Source organism: Condylura cristata, unplaced genomic scaffold (assembly GCF_000260355.1).
Source record: "Condylura cristata isolate star-nosed mole 26May11 unplaced genomic scaffold, ConCri1.0 scaffold00017, whole genome shotgun sequence".
NCBI classification, from domain to species: domain Eukaryota; kingdom Metazoa; phylum Chordata; class Mammalia; order Eulipotyphla; family Talpidae; genus Condylura; species Condylura cristata.
This window is the reverse complement of record NW_004567118.1, coordinates 21,140,233-21,164,762: the sequence shown is the minus strand read 5'-3', so window position 1 is coordinate 21,164,762 and position 24,530 is coordinate 21,140,233. Positions and strand designations below refer to the sequence as shown.

Below are 24,530 nucleotides of genomic sequence, written 5' to 3'. Positions count from 1 at the left end.
GTCTGGCCAGCCTGGGGCAGCCGAATCGTTTCCATGGAAACCGGTTCCCAGGTAGGTGAGATATCGCGGTGCTTGAACTGGCGGAAGTGACGCCAGGTCACTCTTTAGGCCCTCTGGTAATCGTCACGGCCCCTCCTCCCAGTGCGGCCGCCTTTTCCCGCGCGAGCCGCCTCTGCCGCTCGGGCCGCCCGGGGGAAACATGGCGTCTGCCCTGGAGCAATTCGTGAACAGTGTCCGACAGCTCTCGGCTCAAGGTGAGGCCCTGGGCCGCCGGGCTGAGCCTGGGCGGACCCTCTGGGCCCTGGGGACGGGCCTGTTTCCCCAGCCTCCAACGCGGAGGGCCGGGGCCGCCCTGTTAATCCCGAGCTCGTCTCTGGGGCTGGGCTCGGGATCGCGGTGCTTAGATCAGGGCGGGAGCGAGCACGGCTGAATTTAAGATAGCCCCCTCGCGCCCTCAGACTCTGTTGCCTGTGCCTGTTGGCCATTCCACCCGGCTATCCGAGCTACTCGCCTCCTTCGGGCCGCCGGCACCTTCCTCCCCCCAGCCTGGGCCTCTTTTACCCCGGCGCTGCGCTTGACAGTTTGGGGGCGGTGACTTCCGGCAAGCTCCTTTGCGAGCGCCCATTGGCCCGTCGGACCTCCCTTGCCTGCGGTGATTGGTGCTCCGCCTGGTCTGTCCCGGAGACTGCCTGGCCACCTTCAGACTAGGCCGCGGGCAGCAGGCGCGAGGCGAATCCTTCCTGGGTACCTTGGCTCGGGGCGCGCCTTGTCCCGCCCGGGCTCTGGAAACCTTTACGTCTATTTTAGTCCTACAAAATGCAGAGAGAAATCACGACCGCAGCACGCCATTTCTGGGGGTAGTGTTTGACCATCATTACTTTACCCATAATTTCCATGCTTTTTGGTTCTTCTCATCACCTGAATACAGAGCCCTGGGCTCAGAATTAAAGTAATTAGTTACAGGCTATGCAGACTCTCAGTTGTTCTATCTGGAAGATAAAAATAAGCCCCTCTACATAGTTGTTAAAATTGAATTAGAGAAACCACGTAAAAGTATTTGGAACAGCGCGGTTGATAAAGTTGCAAATTATTGTTAATGGCCAAATTATTGTTAATGGGTTAAACTTGGGAGGGCCCTCATTGTAACTTTTAACTGCTCTGCTTAATGAAATAGCTGTCTTGCCTTTCCCTTACCGATAGAAATTAGGTTTACAGACTTGTAATTTATGTGAATGAAGAAACCATTTGTGTCATAAACAATTTGTACTTGCTGAGATGTGTGATTCGAAAATTTGGGTTGAAATCCTGTCTCAGTCACTTTATGTGTGAGCCACTTAATTTCCCTGGGCCAATTTTTTCAATTACAAAACAGAACTATGGCTGTTGTGAGCATCAGGTAGAGTCCCTTACCTGAAGGCTTTGCAAGCATACTCTGTGTAAAACACAGGAAGAGTATGTCAGGCAGAGATAAAAAAACGATTACTTCCACTGCTCATGGCTTCTGTTGTACCTCAGCTCTCTACCAGTTTGTTTTGTGGTTCTTATTCGCAATGTTCTAACATTACCATTAACTGAGGGAATAGCAAAATTTTCAGCTTCCTCTGGAGGAAATTTCATTTGCCACATCTCTCTGGTTGGGCTCTTTCAAATGTATCCTTTGGCACTTAAACTTACTTTTGAGCCTGCACTAGTTAACTATCTGATAATTTCATAGTGAACCAGCTTTTAAGTCTTTTCTCAGTTTTGGCTATTTAATCGAGGTAGAAAATTATGAACTAGAATATTTCTGGGTATTTGAAATTATAAATGTATTTGAAATAGTGGGGGAAAGGCAAATTATTTAACTGGAAGAAACTATTTCATATTTGCTAATGAAATCAATAATAAGATGGTGAATTGGCTTTTTCCCAGTTCAACTGTGTTACTATCTTGAAACTTGATAACTAATAAGGTCATATGTGGTAATAATGAATATTTTTGTTGAATATTAAAACTTAATATAGAAACATGAGACGTTATGAAGTTCAAAATGTAAATAAACTGACGGAAGAAACTAAAGAAATTAGTCTGTGGGACTAATTTATATATACATATACATATATATATACATACATATATATATACATATATATATACATATATATATATATACACACACACAGACATCAGCCTACTATCTCCAGAAAGATAGAGAAATTTTGGAGTAGTGGAGTGTAGCTGAGATGTTTTACCAGAATAACCCATTAAAATCAGTGAGTCTACTTCAGATTACCAATTTGAACCTAATTAGACTCTGTGCTTTATTTGTTAAACCTTAACATTGCAATGTAGGGGGAAAACTCAGTGGATCAACTAAGAGATTAATTCAGCAAACTTGTTGATTGATTGATTGGCTGCTAAGCAGGTAGTATGTTCTGAAGCTGGAGAAAGGAAACAGTCTCCATCTGCATTTTTATTGAATTACTTAACCACCACAATCCCTGCTGTGCAGAGAGCACAGTTGTGCTAAGGGAAAGGGAGGGGGTGAGGTGAGGGTCCAGGAAGGCCCAGGCTGAGTATGAAAGGAAGAGTAAGAGTCTAATAATGCAGGGAGGTAGGGGTGGAAGTGGAGGAAGGAACGCTAAGCAAGGAGAACAGAATTTCTAGAGGCAGAAATGTGAGAGATCATGGAATGTTTGAATTTTCTGAGTTTGGGGTGAACAAAGATTAGGGGTGTAAAGGGAAATCTGAGGAGAGCAGTCTGAGGGTGCAGTGTTTGTGTGTGTGGCTTGCACACGTTCAAGTGCGTGTGTTTGAATATCACTAAACTGAGGCGTATATCACTTCAAGCTATCAGAGTAATGGCATTGACTTTGCATTTTATAAAGATCACACCAGTACCAATATGGAATATGGGTTGGAGGAGAAAAAAGTAAAAGTAGTAAAACTATTTAGAAGATTTACGTCAGACCATTTAGAAGATTTTTACAGTGTAGCCCAGACAAGAAATGATGAGGATGTCCATTAAAATAGGGAGTGAAAAGAATAGAACTGAGGCATTTATGAAGTAAAATTAAATCATCTTTGGTGACATTTTAGATATAGAGAGGGAGATGAAGGTGGTGGCACTATCATAGTTATGTGTTCATGTCTGACTAGGGGGAGCTAGAAAAGAGAATAGAGGAAACGGAGACTTTCTGGGCCAGAGGGAAATGGAAGGTCTGGTTTTGAGGCTACTTCTCTGGCCCTTTGGGTCCTCATTTGAAATGAAGGAGATATAAAAAACCAGGCACTTCTTGCTTTGAGGTATGAAGTCTATGAGTAGACTTCAGTTTGCTTAGTGCTATAACTCAGTGATTGTTATTCTTGTTTTACAGGCCAAATGACTCAGCTTTGTGAACTGATCAACAAGAGTGGGGAACTCCTTGCGAAGAACTTATCCCATTTGGACACTGTGCTCGGGGCTCTGGATGTACAGGAGCATTCCTTGGGTGTCCTTGCTGTTTTGTGAGCAGTCTCTTTTATAGTTTTGTGCTTGTTAAGAACATTATGCACTTTCTGGCTTTTTTCTTTCTTTTGGTGTAAAAGTAAACCCCGGAAACAGCATTGAGCTCTTTTGTGAAACTAAAGTTACATCTTAGTAGTTACATTTTGCTCTCCCAGCTCATAACTTACACACATTTTGAATTTTTTAAATGAATGGCTCTTTCAACTGTGGGTAATATAGTTTGCATTTATAAGGCTTTTGTTTACTTCTTCAGTTAGTTCATGCACATTTTCTTTCTTTTCTTTCTTTTTTTTTTTTTTTGTTGTTAAGATTTATTTCATTTATTTGTGCATACAAGAGCTGGGGTATGGACCAGAGGTGCAGGGGTGAGCATATTCACCAGAGACAGAGTGGGAAGCAGAACAGGTAGATCAACTGAAATACACCACTCAGGGAGCAATCTGCTGTGCCATGTAGATCAGTTCCCTGGCTCAGGATTGAACTTGTGCTGCAGTGGCTGCTGATAGCTTCATAATGCTGAGACTTCACCCCTTGTGGCATCAGAGGCCCATCCACATTTCCTAACTTGGGAAGAAAATAAGTTAAGAGTGGTGGAATGGGGCACAATGGAATATGCTGAATGAAATTACCAGTGATACAAAGCGGTATTGCTTTAGATACCTTCTTAAATTTAAGTTGTTTAAGATCAAACCAAACAGACTTTATTTCAGTTGGTGTTTCTCCTTTTGTATTTGACCGTAGAATTGGTTTTTTCCTTGATGTTCTAGTGTTATAAATTGGGGTGTTAGAGTTTTCATGAAAGGTGAAATAATATAAACAAACTTGAAAACATTGACCTAAAAGTAAGGGTTTGTCTTCACTCACAGTTGATCTCATAGATGAAGATATGTGTCAGGAAGTTTAGAGGAGAAACTGTCAGAATATGCCATATCTGGTAATTTACATGTAGATAATTAAATAAAGATTTATCCAATGTTGACACCCAATGAGATCACTCTCCTGGGCTCTGTCCAAGTGGCATAGGGGAGCACAGGGCAGCACCCCATGATGTATAGTCTCTTTCCACAATGTTGGAGATAAAGCTGGTCTTTGAGTCCACACCTGCATATTCCTACATGTCAGTACTGTGGATCATAACTGAGGAGACAAACCATGCAGGAAACAGCTAGTATATTAAAATTTTATATGTAAGAAAGGTGTGAGCTTAATCTTTTTGTTTTTCATTAAAAAAAAAAGAAGAGGAAATAAAGGCCCTCCCTGGTAGTGCATTGGGTACTTTAGCATAGCACTATGAAATAAATGATCTGCAACCACTGCAGCATGAGTTAGATTCCTGGCCAGGGAGCTGACCCACAGGCCTCTCCCTGACCTGCCCCTGTTCCCCTCAGCAGTGTATTTCAGTCAATCTGCATGTTCTTCTCCCCACTCTGTCTCTGGTGAATCTTCTTACCCCTTGCACCTCTGGCCTATACCCCAGTTCTTTGTATGCATAAATAAATAAATCTTTTAAAAAATATAAAGATGTAGTTGCTTAGTTTTGCAAGCCACATTTAAGTACTCTGTAACCACAATGCAGTAAGTGAAGATTTCTTAAGCTGTGTTTCTGTCTCGATTATACAAAGAAATCAGGCTCGAGAATCTTGTAGACTATGGCTCTTCGTTTTTAAAAAACCCTGTGCCTCATTTAATTTCATAGAACTTTGGAAACAGGTGGGCTTCTGGCCTAAATTGCTTCCACATTTATCCTTCCTTCTCACTGTCTCCCCACCCCCCAACAAATTATCAAGATAATGGGTTCTTTTCTCTTTATTCTAGGTTTGTGAAGTTTTCTATGCCCAGTGTTCCTGACTTCGAAACGTTATTCTCACAGGTTCAGCTTTTCATCAGTACTTGTAATGGGGAGCACATTCGATATGCAACAGACACTTGTAAGCTGAACATTTTGTTCTTTTCCACTAAATGTATTTGTTCATTCCTACTGAATGCATTTATATTTTCAATATTTTGTTACTATGTCTAGTTGCTGGACTCTGCCATCAGCTAACAAATGCGCTTGTGGAAAGAAAACAGGTAAGAAATGTTATTTAAGTATTTATAGTTCTTTCATATATCTAACTTACACAGTGAACTAATTTGTTAAGGTTCCAGGTATCCTAACATTTACATATATGTGGTTACTTCAGCACACACAAAGCATATGCTGTCAGAACAGCTAGCCCCTACATCAGGTGAGGACCCTGAGATGTGGGAGAAGTGGTCCCCAGGAGAGGTCACTGCTATTGGCTGCTGCCTCTAGTTTTTAGAACTACCCTTCTAATGTCTTTTATGTGGTAAATGCTTCTTATTTTGTTTGTCTAAACCTTTACTTTTCTGCTTTATAAAAAGTTGCAAGATTAATATACTTTTCTGCTTTATAAAAAGTTGCAAGATTAATATAAAAAATTCCCAGATTCTCTAGATGCTTATCTTTTTTCTTTTTCTGAGCTGTCAGAAACTAAATTGGAGATATGATGTCCCTTGCCCTAAAGACTTTAATGATTGTTTCCTAAAAATTAGGACAGTCTCTCATGTAACTATAACATAATGATCACTGTGTTTAGGAGGTGAGCATTGACCTAAGCATTTAATAAATAAGTAGTCACATTGAGACTTTACCAGTTTCAGCAACGTCCTTTATAACATGAAACTTCATTAAGAGTTGCTTGTATTTTCATGTCTTTTTAGTCTCCTTTAATCTGGAACAGACCTTTAATTTAGATATTTCTTTTTGATTTGAAATGAACTTTAAGATTAGTGGTTGAAGACAACTGAAAACAGAAAGAACCAGTTGGTGTTTTGTTGGATAAATTGTGGTTCGTAAGAGTTGGTGTAAACAAAAAACCCACAAGTCTTTATTGAAAACACCATGTTAAGTTACTCAGTTATTTTGTTAGTCACATCTCTTAGCTAGAAACTGTATCTCACTTGAAATTTGGCCTTGTTACTTATAATCTGAGCAAGAAACAGTCCATTTATAATTTGTGGTATCAGTTTCAAGCAATTTATTATCAGGTAAAAGGTGTTGGAGAAAATTTGTAGGTGATATCTAGACTGTCCCTTGGGAAATGCTAACTTTCTTATCCACAACTAAGTTTCATTTAGTGTAGCATTCATCTAGGGTGGAAGGCTTAACTACTTTTTATTTGTGAAAATATTGAACTCTTGAGAAAATATTATAATACTGCTTTTGATTACTGATCTTTGTGAAACTAGCTCTATGATTTAAAAAATGACACAAAATTACTCCAAATATGATAGCTTCGGGAAACATTTTTTGACTGATAGGGACAGAAATTTCCTGAAAGAGTATGGAAACCTCATATTGTTATTTAAAGGAACCTATCAATTAGTGTTGTTTTTTATTTGTAAGTGACTACATAAGATCCAATGTCCTGCCAACTTTGAGAACTTATCTGAAAGAGATGTCATTTCTGACAGCCCCTGCGAGGAATTGGCATCCTTAAGCAAGCCATAGACAAGATGCAGATGAACACAAACCAGCTGACCTCAATACATGCTGATCTCTGCCAGGTAAGTTATCCAGAGTGTAAATCACCGATCCAGAGTGTAAATCAGTGATCCAGAGGAGGAAGGTTGGTTGTGGGTTTGTTTGACACCAAGTTAGTTAAGTAAAGGTAATTTAGTGGAGGCTGTAATATGTTCTGTTATATTAGTAAAGGAATTTTCAGGAGGCTATTAGATGGAAACTATAGAATGGGGCTCAGCTGGTAAAGTTGTGATGCGAGCAGAATAGTGTAATTAATGTTTATGATGTTTTTTAAAATCCCAAATCATTTTTCAGGAATTGTAGAACCTAAGAATAAACACGGTAACTTCTTACATCATGAAGTGTTATTTATTTTACTTGTTTCTAACCAGAAGACAAAAAAGAGGGTGTAGATAATGTGCTGTCCCAAACAAACTGCTTGCTAGCCACCTGTCGCTCTTCTCTCCAAAGCAAGCCAGCGTTAGTAGTTTCTTGTGTATCTTTCCAAAGATAGTTTAATAAACATCCATGCAAACTGTGTGCATTTTTTACACAAATAGTAGTAGTATATACACATTCTTAATATATTTTACTTTTTTCTGCTTGATAAATCTTGGAGAATATTCCTATCAATGACTCACAGCTGCAAAGGGACCCATAATATGGATTTAACCAGTCCTGAGGACTTTTTTGATTGTTTCCTTAATGAATAACATGTTAACATGGATTATTTCAAATGTATGTTTTAGTTTCAATGATGACAGGTTTACTTTTTTTTTCTTTTTGCTTTATTTTTTTAAAACTGTAATTAAGTTCATAATTTATATAGTGAAAGTGTACTAATCTTAATCTTAACTGCATAGTGAGTTTGTACCACCATCGTCCAGAGACATGTACTTGCTTTCTTGACTTGTATTACTGCCTATAAACACTGAAGTAAAAGGATTCAGAAAGTGAAAAGGAATACTTGAAGAAAAGATTTCCCTTTTTTTCCCTCCCACACCATGCTGGTTTATTTCCTTTCCACTAGTTCAGTTGGGAGAAAAAAGACACACTTGTTTGCATATCTCTAAACAAATGGGAAATAGGTGGACTTTGATTCATCTATGTAGTGCTTTTTTAAAATCATTATTAATTATTTTTTAAAGATTTGTTTATTTATGTGCACAAGAACTGGGGTACAGGCCAAAGGTGCGGGGGATGAGAGGATCCATCAGACAGAATGGGGAGCAGAACAGGCAGATTGACTGAAATCCACTGCTGAGAGGAGCAACGGGTAGGTCAGGAGAGGTCTGCTGTGCCATGTGGGTCACCTTCCTGGCAGGGGATCAAACTCGTGCTACACTGGCTGTAGATAGCTTCATAATGCTGTGCTTTAGCCCACTGTGCCACCAGGGAGGGCCCTATGTAGTACTTTATCTCATAGCTGCTTAATCTTTGGTAAAGAAATGCTGTTTTAATATGAATGATTAAGAAAATGAGTAATTATCAGCATGTAGATCATTTTGCTTAATAAAATATAAAACAAAATATAATTTCCTTGAGCTTTCTAGAATATGAATTTGTTCCTTCTCTAGAGCTTTTAAGTTAAAATTAAAATGATGATAAAATATAAAATTTCCACAGCTCTGTTTGCTGGCAAAATGCTTTAAGCCTGCCCTACCATATCTTGATGTGGACATGATGGATATCTGTAAAGAGAATGGAGCCTACGATGCAAAGCACTTTTTATGTTATTATTATTATGGAGGAATGATCTATACTGGGCTGAAGAATTTTGAAAGAGCACTCTACTTTTATGAACAGGTAATCATCTCTCTAAATGTCCCTGGGGTTATTTTAAATTCGTGTAATAAAAGAAGACCCTCTTGGCTTATAAGGGGGTAGAGCCTGTGAGTCTGAGGTGAGATTCTTTCAAAGACTATGCTATATAAAGTAAATGGTGGTTATTTGCTCCTTAGTTGGGGCAATAATAGTGGAGGGAAGAGGACCAATAATTAGTGGGATCTAATCTAGATTCTGCCACTTATACCCTAACTGTACATCTCCATCTTCATAGCTTCCTTTGTGTGTGGGCATGAGATTGAACTGAATGGTCTTTGAAATATCTTCTTCTAAAGCCATATGTGATGTTTTGTTACGTTTTATTTATTTTTTAAAGATTTATTTATGCATGCAGAACTGTGGTACAGGCCAGAGGTACAGAGGCAGTAAGAGGATTCACCAGAGACAGAGGCAGATTGACTGAAATACACTGCTGAGGGGAGTAGTGGATGAGACAAGGAGTTGTCTGCTGTGCCATGTGGGTCAGCTCCCTGGCCGGGGATTGAACTGGTGCTGCAGTGGCTGTGTATAGCTTCATAATGTTGTGCTTAATCCCCTGCACCATACGGGAGAGTCCCAAGTTTTATATATTTTAATAAGTGAAATATTCTCTAGTCTCATGGTTCAAAATTCAAAGTACACAATGAAAAATTCCTTTTTTGTCTATGACAGTATAATGATTTATGTTAGGAGATAATACTACACAGTTTAATAGGATATGCTGAAAGTTTTCTCAACAATCTAAAAAAGATTTACGGTATTAACTAATACCAATGTTGTCAGACTAATTCATCAGATGTTCCTGTTTTATTAATAGCATAGGTTCGCCTTTAAGGAGCTCACAATTTTGTTGAAGTATGACACATCTGTACACACACAAACATCTGACTGAGCACAGCCTCAGTGAGTGGGGGTTGACAAGTACTGCCAAGGGGCTCAAGAAGGGCAAGAGAAGGTTTGGTGAGCAGAAACAGTATCATTAAAGGATGTATCTAGGCAGGTAAAATATTCAAGGTAACCGCTGGAAAATTGATAAACACATACTTCAGAGCTGCAGAAATGGATTGCATTTTAATGACCTACTGTAGCTGATAATCTAGAAATATGAAGAGAATGTAGGCAGCAAACTGTAATGTGCTTAGAAAGTATCTCTATCATGAATAGTTAAAATGTTTTAAAAAAATGCTCAATATCTATAGACATAAACCTTTGACCCAAAAGTTCACTTATTTCCATCCCTCCCTAGTGGTGCAGCGGGTTAAAACACAATACTGAGAAGCTAAAGCCACTTCAGCATGAGTTCGATTCCCACCCCAGAGTTGACTCACATGTCATGGCAGACCTCTCCTGACCTGCCCGCTGCTCCCCTCAGCAGTGTACTTCGTCATTCAACCTGTTCTGCTCCCCACTCTGTGTCTGGTGAATCCTCTTACTGCCCCTGCACCTCTGGCCTATACCCCAGCTCTATATGCAGAAATAAATAAATCTTAAAAAAAAAAAAAAAGTACACTTATTTCCACTTTTGCCTTAATAACAGGCATTACCTAGGTTAGTCTTCCTGCCCCGTATTTTAATGATATGCATGCAATTATAGATGGTATTTGTACCTTAATTCCAAAAGGTGATGATTTTTTAAAAAAAGCCCAAAAGAAGGATGTACTTACTGGAAAAAATTCACATCTTACAGCACTGTACCAAACTAAAAATGACTCCATCTTCTTATCATTCTGTGGATTAGATTAGCTGGTCACTAGTGCCTGATTGATGGACATGTAAGTAGAGTCTCCCTGTTTCACTGTTGAAATAGTGTTACAGTGTACCTAAATCCTTCTGTGCTTATTGGGTGTTTTAACATTTGGGTGTCATAGTTTTCAATTCTTCACCTTCATAAATCCAGGAGAAAGAAAAGGAAAGATTAACAGGAGAAAGTATTTGCAAATACTATTTCTGATAATAAGCTTACCTCCAGAATATACAGCCCTCTTGTAACTCAGTAGTAGATATTAAAATTTAATATTTCTCCAAAGATAAAATGGCTGATAAAGACGCAACAACATCCTCATCATTTCTCATCATCAGGGAAATGAAACACAAAACCACAGTGTGATGCCATTTCACTGAATAAAATGTGAAAAGAGGTAGCTGGTAGTAACAAGTATTGTTAAGGATGTGGAGAATTTGGAACCCATCATAATTGCCAATAAAAAAATAAAGTAAAATAGTACAAAAACAGTTTGGGATCATAAAATAGTATGAAAACAGTTTGGGAGTTCCTCAAATTGTTAAACATAAAGTTACCATATGACCCAGCATGTTTACTCACAGGAATATATCCACAGGAAGTGAAGATAAAGGTCCACACAACAGTGTGCACACTCATACTCACAGCAGCGTCGCTCATAGTGGACAGTGGGTAAGGTGGAAACAACCCAGATGCCCATCGACTGGGGAGTGACTGGTGCTGTATATTGATACACTAGAATGAGGAACTGACACAAGTTACAAGGTGGATGAATCTTGAAAACATGTAAAATTAAAGAAGATAATGACAGAAGACCAAGTTTTTATGATGCCATGTATATGAAATATCCATACCAGGCAGAGCCATAAAGGAGAAGTTGGTTGCCTTGGATTATGGGGTGGAGAGAATAGGGAGTGATTTGTATCTCAGAGGCATTTTAAAACTAATACTGCTACTAAGGCACTTAATATAAGTATTGTTTCCTTAATTAAAGTGGTCTATGTGGTGACTTGTTCTGGTGTGTTCTCATCACACTATAAACAGTCTTCTCTTACTCAGGCTATAACTACCCCTGCCATGGCGGTCAGTCATATCATGTTGGAATCATATAAAAAGTATATTCTAGTTTCTTTGATATTACTTGGCAAAGTACAACAGCTTCCGAAATATACATCTCAAATTGTGGGAAGATTCATTAAGGTGAGTTTTTAATTTAAACTGCTTTCTCAGGTGCCTTGTTAGGTCTATAAAGAAATTGTAGTGAAACATAGCTCTGTAATTTTATTTTGTAGTGATTTAGCAATCTTGACATCTTCAAATTAGCACACAAGTATTAATTGTGTGCTGAGTGTCTAGAAGCTGTAATTGTGGCAGATTCTCTCATTCTATCCAGTTCATACTCTGATCTCTTGTTTGGGGCTGTTTCTCAGGAATCCATTTCTACTTGTGAAATACATGCTCATGGCTTTAAAAAAATAAAGCCATGCATGTTAAAAGTTTATGATCGGTTTGATAATTTTTACCCTGCTCTTCTTTGTACAAAACTCGGGATTTCAGGATAGTTTGAAAATCTTCCTGATGAGAAGATTTGTATGCTGTCTTGTAGAGATCCAAGTGTCGTAAAGAGCCCTATTCTGTTTTCCAGGGCTTTGGACTGTCTAGTCACGGACATGGGAAGGGAAGGTAGTTAAAGAGAGCTCCCTCAAGTCCCATGAAGAGTAATGGGACTTGTAACAGTACTCAGGTCATTTGGAGAACTCCCAAGGCACTTTCAGGTGGCTCTTGAGTTGGCCTTGAGTTTGGAAAAAATGCTTTTATAAATAAAACGAGGTTCTTTCTGACTCAAGGGCATCATTCATAAGAATTAGTAGCTTATGAGTGCATTATAAATGGTGAAAAGAACACAGACCAGAGTAGACTGGGGTTGAATCTAGTTTCTATTTGTGCTTCTCTTGGACCACTGCCCCAATTTCTTAATTTTTTAAATAGAGATTAACATATATAAAATGCCTAAAGCACCTCCAGTTCAGCCACTGTTACTTCACTTTGTTCCTGTCTCCTTTCTTACTAGCTGAAGTAGAGTTGAGGTCCACCTGGTGAGGTGTATGTATAGTGTGTGACAGAGTTGAGGATGATGGAAATGTCACTGCCTTCCCAGTATAATTACCAATAGGAAAAAGAGCCACTGATAGAGGAATAAAGACACGCTTGCCTTTACTAAACGTGGTGTGCTTTCACTTGCTCTGCAGTTATTTGCTCAGTGCCACAAAGTTTTCTTGACAATAAATTACTCCATGGTGAATGTCTATCTTTAGTCCTAAATCGAGGAATTTGCTTTGGGTAAATAACAACTTTGTTGTTAAAACAACATAGGGTATTGAATGTACTTGTTCAAAATATAGTATCATGTTTTCTTTTGCTTTCTTTACAAATTCCTCTAATGTTTTAATGATTTTTTCCCAACCTTCAAATGTTTAGCCTCTTAGCAATGCATACCATGAGTTAGCACAAGTTTATTCAACCAATAATCCCTCAGAACTCCGCAATCTGGTGAACAAGCACAGCGAAACTTTTACTCGTGATAACAACATGGGTCTGGTGAAGCAATGCTTGTCCTCTCTTTATAAGAAGAATATTCAGCGGCTAACAAAGGTAAGGAAGATACTGCTCCCAGATGCATCTCGTGACTCCCACAGGGCTGTTTCTCCTCTATTTTCCTACTCAGCACTGAGGAAGCAGGCACAGGAATAAAGTGTGAAGGGCTTCTCTACTAAGAAGGAGTTCTTGTAGTTGATTTCTTAGAAATAGTTTGATTTATCCTTTTGGTCTTTTCAGGGCTAGAGCAGGGTATTTGAGAAGAGGAACAGGTGCAAAGGAACACAGGTAGGAGATACAGCTACATGGGGAGGCAGAGAAAGGTAGCTCGTGAGAGGGAAGTAGTCCCTGGGCACATGGGTATTGGTTACTGATTCAGGTGGAAGTGCGTGTGACTGGCCTTGGGCCCTCTCAGGTTGTGCTGACCCGTTTGAATTTTTCCTTTGAGCGCAGTCTGATTGACATTACTACCCAGGCAAGACTTGCATGCGCTATGTGCAGTTGGATTCTGGGAGATAAACCACTTACATTATTTTCACTTTCAAAGTGAAAATAACCTGATGGATTTTGTTTCTAGGAAATACTACTTATCAAGTGTTCATAAAGCAAAAGAAGAGAGATGAAATTCTACTTGAGTTAGGAAGGCTTATGCTGCAAGTAATAGGAGACTGACTAAGCAACTTAACTGGATTGCTTTTTTCTTCTTTTAAAGTAGTGTAGGCAGAGACAGTTCATGCTGATGCGACACAGGAATTTTTTCCCTGTGCACATCTCTGCTCCATAGCAGCAGTTGGGGGTGAGGAAAGGGAGGGGCAAGAATAGGGGTGTCTCTTGCTGGGGGGACCTAGCAATGGGAGGGTCACTGTGCTCTGATGGAGGATAGGAAAGGTGATGGAGTTGTCACTGTGAGACCTTGGGAAACTGGGGGAGAAAAGAGAGGAGAGCAGAGAGCGGCATGGAGAGACAGGTAACCCAGGCAAGAACAGTGCTCCTCAAGGAAGAGAGGAAGAAAGGTGAGGATATGATCACTGATGGAGAGCAATAACTCCTAAATACTTCAGAGAGAATAAATGGAGCTGCCTGACTAACATAGAAAGCCAGAAAATTAGTAAAAAGCTAATTTGTAAGAGGAAAATGAATGTGAAAGAGAAAAGTAAGTCAAGAAAGATCAGAAACAAATGTAACATGTTGGCCAGAAAAAAACCAGTTGGATCCACAGGCCAAAAAAGACAAGGATCTAAGAGATTCAAGGTAGTAAGAGCCTAATTCTGCCCACAGAATTCTATTTGGTCCAGGTGCCTACAGAACCACTAGTTAAATAACCTGCAGCCATTGAAAATGAGGGGCATCCTGTTTGTGACTAGTACTTGAGGTTTAGATAAAAAAAATCAAAATGTTAACAAGGGTTAAAAAGTGTATATTAAAAAAAATAATAGAAAATGTTCAGTAAAAGTTAAATGAGGAATTAGAACTTAAATGTAGTAAGTAGGCATCACTGCAATAAAGTCACTAACTCTCTTGTGAAATAGTCAGCCACAGTCTATCACTTTGGAGTAAGTTGCTAGTTTATATTTTTAGAAATCATTGTCAGAAAGTGCAATTTGCTCTTTTGGATTGGATAAATCCAGAACAAGAGTTTGACCAAATAGGAAGGGCTGTGGGTGGTCAGTCCAGTGCTGGGGCAGTGACTCCATGGTCATCACTGTCCTGCATCATGTGTGTGCTGACTCACAGGGGGCCGCGAGCCCAGGTCACCTAGGGAAGGGCCATCCTAGCTGCTGGACAGGGCTGTGTCTAGTTAGAAGACAAAGTCTTTGATGGTGGCTCTTGCTTTTTGAGCCAGAACAATAGAAGAGGGGGGAATTGTTAATGGCATTCTTAGTCTTTCTACTCAATATTCAAAAAATCAAAATCTTTACAAGGAGTCTCGATGTCAGTGTTGTGGTGGGAACTGTGTCCCATGGCATTACTAGCTGGAAGTCAGCTGGGCACAACGAGTTGTTGGTGCTGGGCGATAAATCTGCCATGCAGGTAGACATGTTTCTGGATTCCTCTTTTCTGCCTCTCTCTATATATAATGCTCCCAATGAAATGTAATTGGGATCATGTTTTACATGCTTTTCTGTACCCTGCTTTTTTTGTTCAATATGTCTTAACCCTCTCCCATAGCAATGTAAGCCTATATCTTACCTCACATTATAGTCTGTTACACAGATTAATCCTAATCAACAGTTCTTTATTGATGGATACTCAGGTGGAAGTTTTTATTGGTTTCAAAAATAGGAAAAATCATAATTTTGGTATTTAGAAATGTTTACTTTTGAGTCCTCTTATGTACTTCTTATGTACTTCTTAAAATTAATAATAATTTCATTTTCTTGGATACAACTCTGAGCTAAGTATATGTAGATTTTTTTTGCCATTGACTTACTTGAATTTTCGAGATAAGATTTTAACACACTCTGCTCTGAAAATACATTTGTTATAAATAATTCCCTGCTGCCATGAAAAGAAGAGCTCTTTTAATTTGTTCCTGAAGGGAACATTTCCATCAGGTTCCAGACAAAGCATTGGTAAACCTGTGTTTCTTCCTAGCCCCCCATTTATTTACATATTTTTGTTTTGAATTTTGAGAGAGGAATGTGATGTTTTCATTTTCTTTGATAAGTATTTTTTTTTTTTTTAAGATTTTATTTTATTTGTGCATACAGAACTGGGATACAGGCCAGAGATGTGGAGGGTGAGAGAATTCACCAGAGACAGAGTGGAGTGCAGAACAGGCAGATCAACGAAATACACTGCTGAGGGGAGCAGCGGGCGGGTCAGGAGAGGTCTGCCACACCATGTGGTCACCTCCGGGGCAGGCGGGAATCGAACTCATGAGGAAGCGGCTTTAGATTCTCAGTGCTGTGCTTTAACCCGCTGCGCCACCAGGGAGGGCCGATAAGTATTTTTTTTTAAGTATTTGTTTATGCATATAAGAACTGAGGTACAGACCAGAGGTGTGGGGGCTGAGAGGATTCACCAAAGACAGAGTGGGGAGCAGAACAGGCACACTGACTGAAATATACTGCTGAGGGGAGCAGCAGGCAAGATGGGAGGGTTCTGCCGCACCCTTTGGTCAGCATCCTAGCAGTGGCTGTGGATAGCTTCACAATGTTGTGCTTTAACCCCTTGTGTCAACAGGGAGGCCCTGGTAAGTAATACATTTAAAATATAAAAATCAAAAGATACAGTATCTCTAGTCAGTTCCTATTAACTCCAACCTTTTTCTTTCTCTGTACTCTATTTCTTTTCTTAGAGGCAAACCAAGTATCACCAGCTTGTTGATCATCCCTACGGAGCCTCTACACAAGCACACACACGTGCACACAAGCACATACATACATATCCTTTCCCTTTTCTTCACATAGATGTTACTGTTTTATATGCATCTCTGCAGCTCCCTTTATATTTAACAGTGTACATATCTTGGATATGTTAGTGAAGTGCCCTCATTCTGTTTAATAAGTCTTACAACTGCAAAGTAGTCCTCTCTTGATGGACAGTGAGGTGGTCTCCCATCTTGTGTGGCCAAAGCAGCACTAACCTCCATGGGTCTCTTCAGACACATAGGAAAGTATGTGAATATACTGCTAAAGGCATTGATCCTGTAGAAAACTGAAAAATAAAACCATCAGTTTTATCAATTTCAAGTCACCATCACAAACAAAAAAGTAATTTTGTATAATAATGGAAAGCAAATTTTTAATATCAACAACTCAATAGAATTATGTACGTTTAGTAAAATTTCTTTCTTCATTTGTGTTTACCTGTGATTAATTCTACTTCTGAATTTCAGACCTTTTTAACACTATCGTTACAAGATATGGCAAGTCGTGTGCAATTATCTGGACCTCAGGAGGCAGAAAAGTATGTCCTACACATGGTAAGTGTTTTTATTTTTGAAAACTTAATGAGTGCATTTTTGTCCTTGAAGAAGTGACAAATATTTATTGTAGAAAATTTTAAAAAAGGAGAAAGGACCATCCATAGTCAACCACTATGGTCATTTTGATTTCTTACTTCATGGAGTTTCCAGTTACATGTACCCATATGATACGTACAGTTGTGTTCCGTTATTTCTGTTCTTATTTATATTGCCATTGTCAGAGTTTTTGCAAACATTTAAACACTTGTAAAATATTTCAGATGCACAAAGAGGCATACACTGGATGTGCTGATCCCTGATAAAGTCAAAGATGTTCCTGTGTGTGGGCCAGGCCCACCTGCACTGAGAAGGCCTGCTCGACCAGGCCATGTGCTTAGTGACATCATGGATTGCGGTCTCACTTGAGCTAGCTCCTGGTGGATCAATATAAGCCCATGACTGCATGCAGAGTAGCAGACACAAAGGATGCTGAACAGATACCCTCATGCCCAGTTTAAGAGACCATATACTGATATTAATAGAATACCTGATAACCCTATTTGTCACTTCTCCGTTGCATCTTCCCACTCCCCAAAAGTCACTAAGCATGACTTGATGACTGCAAAGTAACTCCTCAAGTTGATAGTTGTAATGTACCTGCCCTTTTCACTTATACAGATCTGATTCACCAATAAAAAACCTATATCCTCAGTCCAGGTCAGGCAAATCTGAGGTGTGGAAAGTCAGCATTCTACTTTTATTTTTCTTTTTTAAGATTTACCTTTATGCATACAAGAACTGGAGTGCAGGCCAGAGGTGTGGGAGGTGAGAAGATTCACCAGAGACAAAGTTGGGAGCAGAACAGGTGAAATATACTGCTGAGGGGAGCAGCAGGTGAGATAGGAGAGGTCTGCTGTGCCCTATGGGTCAGCTCCCTGGCCAGCTGTGATCACACTTGTGCTGCAGTGGCTGCTGATTACTTGATAGTGCTATACCTTTAACCTCTGCTCCACCAGGGAGGCCCCCAGCAACCTACATTTTTCCATAGATGATCACCCCTGGGATTTCAGGAGCAATGCCACATCAGCTCATACAGTAACAAAACTATTTTCATTGTGAAAATGGAGTACTTTCAGAGTTCTGTTTACAAAAATTTTGAGTTACTTGTTTCTTTTAACCTAACCCTCAAAACATACACCTCACTCCAAACTTAAACTCACTCCAACTTTGGAGTGCCTGCTAAAAGCACCTTGCTAACCCCAAATGGCTTAGAATGAATATGGTACAGGATCTCCCCAGGAACTCACACTTTAGTGGTGGGTAAGAAGAAATCTATTAGTCATCAGGAAAACAGCCAGGAGACATACAAGCTGGAACATGCTTTGGACATCAAAGGAGGGGTGGGTTTGGACATCAAAGGAGGGGTGGGTTTTGAACAGTGCTTGACCCAACCCAGGTAGGCCCTGGCACACTCTTGATCAGCCATGAGTGTTTTGTCTGCCAGGGTACATCTGGTGTCCTAAGGCACTCTGGATGTCACAACTAGGGGTGCTACTTAAATGTAGAGGCCGGAGTGCTGCTAAACATCCTCCAACACACAGGACAGTCCACAAAGAATTCTCCAGTCTAAAATGTCGATATTGCCAAATTTGAAAAATCCTGCTCTAGAATATGGTATATAAAGTAGGGAATAGACTCAGCAAACTTGAGCAGAAGGTAGACTTCCCATTTGCCTCCAACCCCCACATGCATAGTCTCCCTGATTTTCACATCTTCTAGAGTGGGGCATATAATTGATGAATCTGCACTGAAAATCAGTCCTTAGCTTACATTAGAGTTCACACTTGGTGGTATACATTCTATCAGTTTGGACAAATATAATAATGTATATCCACTATTATATCTTACAGAATATTTTCTCAATCTAAAATTCCTCAGTGCCCTAACTTTTTATCCCCCGACCTTCTCCCCCATTCCTGCAATCACTCCTTTTAATATCACCATAATTTTGCCTTTTCCAAAATGTCATAAAGTTGAAATTCTACAGAAAATAACCTTTTTAGATTAGCTTCTTTCACTTAATAACATGCATTTAAGTGTCTGCCATGTCTTTTCATGGCTTGGTAGTTTCTTTTTAGCACTAAGTAATATCCAATCATTTGTATATACTACGTTTTATCTACTTATCTTCTGAATGAAAATTGGTGCCTCCAGATTTGGGCTATTGTGAATCAAGATGCTATAAACTGGGGGTAGATTTTCATGTGAACATCTTCTAAAATTCTTTGGGTAAATACAAGGAATGTGATTGCTCAGTCATGTAGTAAGAATATGTTTAGTTTTGTAAGAAACTGCCAAATGTTTTCCAAAATGGCCATGCTATTGTGCAATCCCATCAGCAATGAATGAGAGTTTCTCATCTTTATCAGTTGGTATTGTCAGTTTCAGATTTTAGACAGTCTAGTAGATGTGTAATGGTCATCACCTTGCTGGTTTTTTTTTTTTTTTTTTAAGACTATTTACTTGTTCATACGGAACTGGGGTACAGGCCAGAGGTACAAGAGCGGTGAGAGGATTGACCAGAGACAGAGTGGGGAGCAGAACAGGCAGGTTGATGAAGTACATTATTGAGGGGAGCAGTGGGCTAGTTGGAGAGGTCTGCCTGGCCAGGGATGGAATTTGTGCTGAAGCAGCTTTGGTTAGTTTCGTAGTGCTGCATGTAAACCTGTTAAGCCACCAGGGAGGGCCTCCCTGCTGTTTTAATTTGCCCTTCCCTGATGACATTTAACACTGGAGCAACTTTTCACATGCTTGTTTGCCATCTGGCTTTTTTGATCAAGTGTCTTGTTTAGGTTTTTGACCCATTTTTAATTGGTTTGTTTTCTTACTGATTTTTGTAAAGTTCATTGCATATTTTTGTGTCTTTTACAAATATTTTTGTCTTCTCGTTCTCTTTGACATTATTGCAGAGCAATTTTATACTATTAATGTAGTCCAGCTTATCAATTAGTTCTTTCATGGATTGTGCTTTTGGTGTTATATCTTTGTTTTCTTCTAGGAGTTTTATAATTCTGCTTTTTACATTTAGGTTATAATCTAGTTTGAACTCATCTTTATGAAGGGTGTAAAGTCTGTGTCAATATCGATTGACTGCATTTATGGGCATCAGTTTCTGGGCTCTCTGTCCTGTTCCATGAACCTACTTACCTTCTTCTTTTTTTCTTTTTTTCTGGCCAACACCACACTATCTTGGTTAACATGGCCATACAGTTAATCTTAAAGTTAGGTAATGCCAGTGATTCACCTTTGTTCCTCTCCTTCAATATTGTGTTGACAGTCCTGGGTCTTTTATCTTTCCATACAAACTTCAGAATTAGTTTGTCAGTAGCCACAAAATAACTTGCTGGGGATTTTGGTTAAGATTGCATTGAGGGGCCTCTCCAATGGCACAGCACTACAAAGCTAGCCGCAGCCACATCAGCACAAGTTCGATCCCCGGCCAGGGAGCGACCCACATGGTGCAGCGGATCTCTCCTGTCTCGCCTGCCGCTCCCCTCAGCAATGTGTTTCAGTCAGTCTGCCTCTTTTGCTCCCTACTCTGTCTCTGGTGAATCCTCTCACCACCCCTGCACTTAAATATGCATAAATAAATGTTTAAAAAAAAATTTTTTTTTAAAGATTTATTTATTCATACAGAACTGGGGTACAGGCCAGAGATGCGGAGGGCGGAGGGTGAGAGGATTCACCAGAGACAGAGTGGGGAGCAGAACAGGCAGATCTACGAAGTACACTGCTGAGGGGAGCAGCAGGCGGGTCAGGAGAGATCTGCCACGCCATGTGGATCTCCTCTGGGGCAGGCAGGGATCGAACTCATGCGGAAGTGGCTTAAGCTTCTTAGTGCAGTGCTTTAACCCGCTGCGCCACCAGGGAGGGCCTAAAAAATTTTTTTTTAATACACATAAATTTATATATTACTCTCTGTGCTTTCCCTTGATTATATCACCATATATTTCATATAGTGTTTGGATCTAAAATGCTTCCCTGGTTTCTTTTTTATAGATAGAAGATGGTGAAATTTTTGCAAGTATTAATCAGAAGGATGGTATGGTCAGTTTCCATGATAACCCTGAAAAATATAATAACCCAGCCATGCTTCATAACATTGATCAAGAGGTAAATATGAACATTGGGCTTTTATTTTCTTGATTGATGTGCTAGATGTTATTTGAAATCTGGACCTTGTGCTCCAGGATGATCTTAGTTTTCAGTGTAGGTAGTTCCCAACTTATGGACATTTTACTTCCTAGAAAGTTAATTTCAGAAAAAAAGCTGTTTAAAACTCACCATATAGTTATAAACATAGATTAGATGTCCTGTCTAGCTCACGAAAGCCTCCTTCAATTCCTAAAGCATCTGAAAGTCCTTGCAGTACAATTTTGTGTAGATTCAGCAACCACTTCCAGTCTTGTTTCTGTGCTAAAATATAGTTTCCAGTTGGGAGGTTAGGAAACAACCTGTCCTGAGGTTCCCTTCAGGCAGTAGCTAAGAGCCACAGAGTGTCATCTCATCCTGTGAGTCATCTCATCCTGAGTGGCACGCTGGAGTCTGAGCCTGAGCTGGGGTTGTGTGTCTGTTTTCTCCTTCTGATAAGGAGAATGAATTAAACTAGACACTAAATCTCAGAAACCTAAAAGAAATTCATTATAGCATAATGTATCTCCACAACCCTTGTTTTGCAACTCTCAGTTTTAAAAAACTCTGAAAACTGAGGCTTTTGTAACTTATCTAATGGTGAATCTTATCTGAAACGATGTGTAATGTTTATCCTACTTGTTTGAACTTTTTTTTAGGTTTTTCAGAAGAAGATATTAATGTATTTGATTTTGGGGTGCTGTGGTACATAGCACTGGAATGTTAGGTGATACACAGTGAACCTGTAGCACCCATGTTAGTAGTCTAGATTAAAAGGATGTAATTGACTTAAACCTGCTCCCTAACCAGAAACATGTCTATCAACACAGATGCTGAAATGCATCGAGTTGGATGAGCGACTGAAGGCCATGGACCAGGAGATAACAGTGAATCCCCAGTTCGTGCAAAAGGTGATTAAGGTGACCCTCCCTAACTAGAAATGGATTAGTTAATGGAGGGATGTTCCCATATCATCAACGTGAACTTGATTTCAGATTAAATGTTTTTATTATTAGAAGTTCTTGAAAACTGTATCACTGAATTTACAGAGAAACTTTTTTAGAGCATTTTCACATGACTTGGAAGTCTGTTTAGGGATACATAGGTGAATTACTGCTTCTCCATTGTATACCTACTGCTTGCCTCTGGGAGGGATTAGGAGTGTTTGTTGGGGGCTGATGGGAAACCCTCGCAAAGGCAAACAAAGTACACTCACTTTCTCCTTTACAGAGCATGGGATCACAAGAAGATGATTCAGGAAACAAACCATCCAGTTACTCTTGAAAATGACATCCATCCTGAGTGAAACTAAAGAAGCTATCACCATGGCCAGTGACAGGAGTTAGGAGGGCAGCAGGGAAGACCAAGACTGTTTCACCTGGACATTAAAACATTACATCTTGTTTTGTTTTGACATCTTCAGTCTTATGTGCTTTCAGAAAACCATTCTCTCTGCAAAGAAAGGAAAAAAATTTAAACTTTAAAATCTGTTGTGGATTTATTTATCCTCAGATTAATGTTGTTATTGCATTAAATCTACATTTTTGTTTTGAACTACTTGAATATTGATGTGTGCTCTATATCACTTTGTCCCTCCAACAAGTTTTTAAAAGAAAATGTCCATTGTGAACAGAAACAGATTTTAGGATTTTTGGGAAAATTTGAATCTAGAATTGTTAAAAAAAAAGGGGGGGGGGGCTAGGAACATCCATAAGGCAGCAGCTGATTCTTAATAAGTAGAATTAATTTATTTAGAATTGTGGATTAAAGAGATAATGTTGGGCTCTTTAACCTTTGGTGTGTGCTACCCTCTTGTAGTGAGAATGGCTTTTTATGACATAGATTCCAGACTTCTCAGGTTTTTCTTCTAGAAGCATGATTAGTTCATCTGTACAGTTGCTTTTTGATTATTCAGGGTCCCTCCTTTTCAGAACTCTGAAATGTGTGGATTAGGATTTGCTGATCTAGCCCAAGAATGATACCTTTGGGAAGTAGGTCAGATTAAACCACATCAGTTTTGGGCCTTGAAGTTTCCCTTATTAGGAACATTCACTTTTAAATGTGTCAAGTTGTTTGTCAACCACCTTTTCATTATTTACAAAAAGAAACACTGAAACCAATTAAAAAGTGGCCCCTAGTAGGAAGCTCTCCCAGTCACTATCTGAGTACCAACTTTGCCCCAGGAAAGCAGCCGCAGCCTTACTATAGATGAGTGGGTGTGGCCATGTTCCAATAAAGCTTTATGGATGAAAGTAAGGAAAGGATTGATGGAATATTGATTATGATTGTACCTCAGCTTTACACCCATCTCTGTGAATTCTATTTTCTGATTTATTGGGGTGGGCGTGGGGGAGAGGCAGACCAGGAAAAAGAGACTCCATGCAGTCTGCTTCCTGTTGAACAACTTACAACTTCATCCTGAAAAGGATGGTTGCAGCAGCTGCAGTAACCCAGGTTGTCTCCCACATTCCGAGAATCAGCCACATAGCCCCAATACCCCCAAGGAATATCAGTCTCTCTTACTCACACAGGTCTCCAACCTACTAAATTCTAATTTCAATCTTCCCTTTGTTCCCCAAGCCTTAAGAGTGGTATCTGCTTCCTGAGGTTACTACCTGGGTGGACTTTTCCCCCCCCTTCAATGCCTGATAATCTGTTATTCATTCTATACAAATAGAAACAACTCTCTTGACAGGAGTTACTTTTGAAAACCTTCATTTAAGATGAGTGTCCTTTGTTACTACCAAGAAGAGAATATAAGACTGCTGCCTCTGAGAGACATGGCCCCTGGTTAGATCTGTGTCTTGTTTTTGAACAGTTTTTACCATGTATGTGCTGAATAGTCTGCTTGCTGAATCTGTGTCATAGTTAAGATAGTCTTCACAGTTTTAAGTCTCAGCAGCAAATTACTTCGTGAATATATTTACTTATGATCAGCCTTCATTGGCCGGGATTAAGAGTGGAAGATAGAATCACAGAGGGATGGAATAGGAAGTAGAGCCTGGCTCACCCCACGACCCCGCGCAAACACAAGTGAGGGCTCTGGAACCAGACCAGTGGATTTCACTAGCCACGTTAGCCCCAGCACCCTCTAAAGAAAAGTTCTGAATATCTGTAATATATTTATTTGATGGTGTCAGAAGATGACAACTTTGCATCCTGGGTGTTTCTGTGGTCCAAGCGGGCTGGTGTTCCTTAGCGGATCTAACAGTTGTCTCGGGACTTCCCGAGTTTGTTTTTCCTAGTAACTACGAGT

General features: G+C 39.6%; 1 protein-coding gene across 1 annotated transcript; it reads left to right on the top strand.

Annotated features, from left to right (window-relative positions):
* The first annotated feature begins 88 nt into the window (after positions 1-88).
* On the top strand, positions 89-22,749 carry COPS3 (COP9 signalosome subunit 3). The gene is made up of 12 exons (XM_004684520.2): positions 89-254; positions 3,357-3,486; positions 5,303-5,415; positions 5,508-5,557; positions 6,965-7,057; positions 8,640-8,819; positions 11,638-11,778; positions 13,057-13,230; positions 17,015-17,101; positions 21,143-21,256; positions 22,105-22,185; positions 22,505-22,749. Exons 1-12 carry the CDS (start codon positions 200-202, stop codon positions 22,556-22,558), a joined length of 1,272 nt encoding a protein of 423 aa, XP_004684577.1. The 5' UTR covers positions 89-199; the 3' UTR covers positions 22,559-22,749.
* Positions 22,750-24,530: the final 1,781 nt, after the last annotated feature.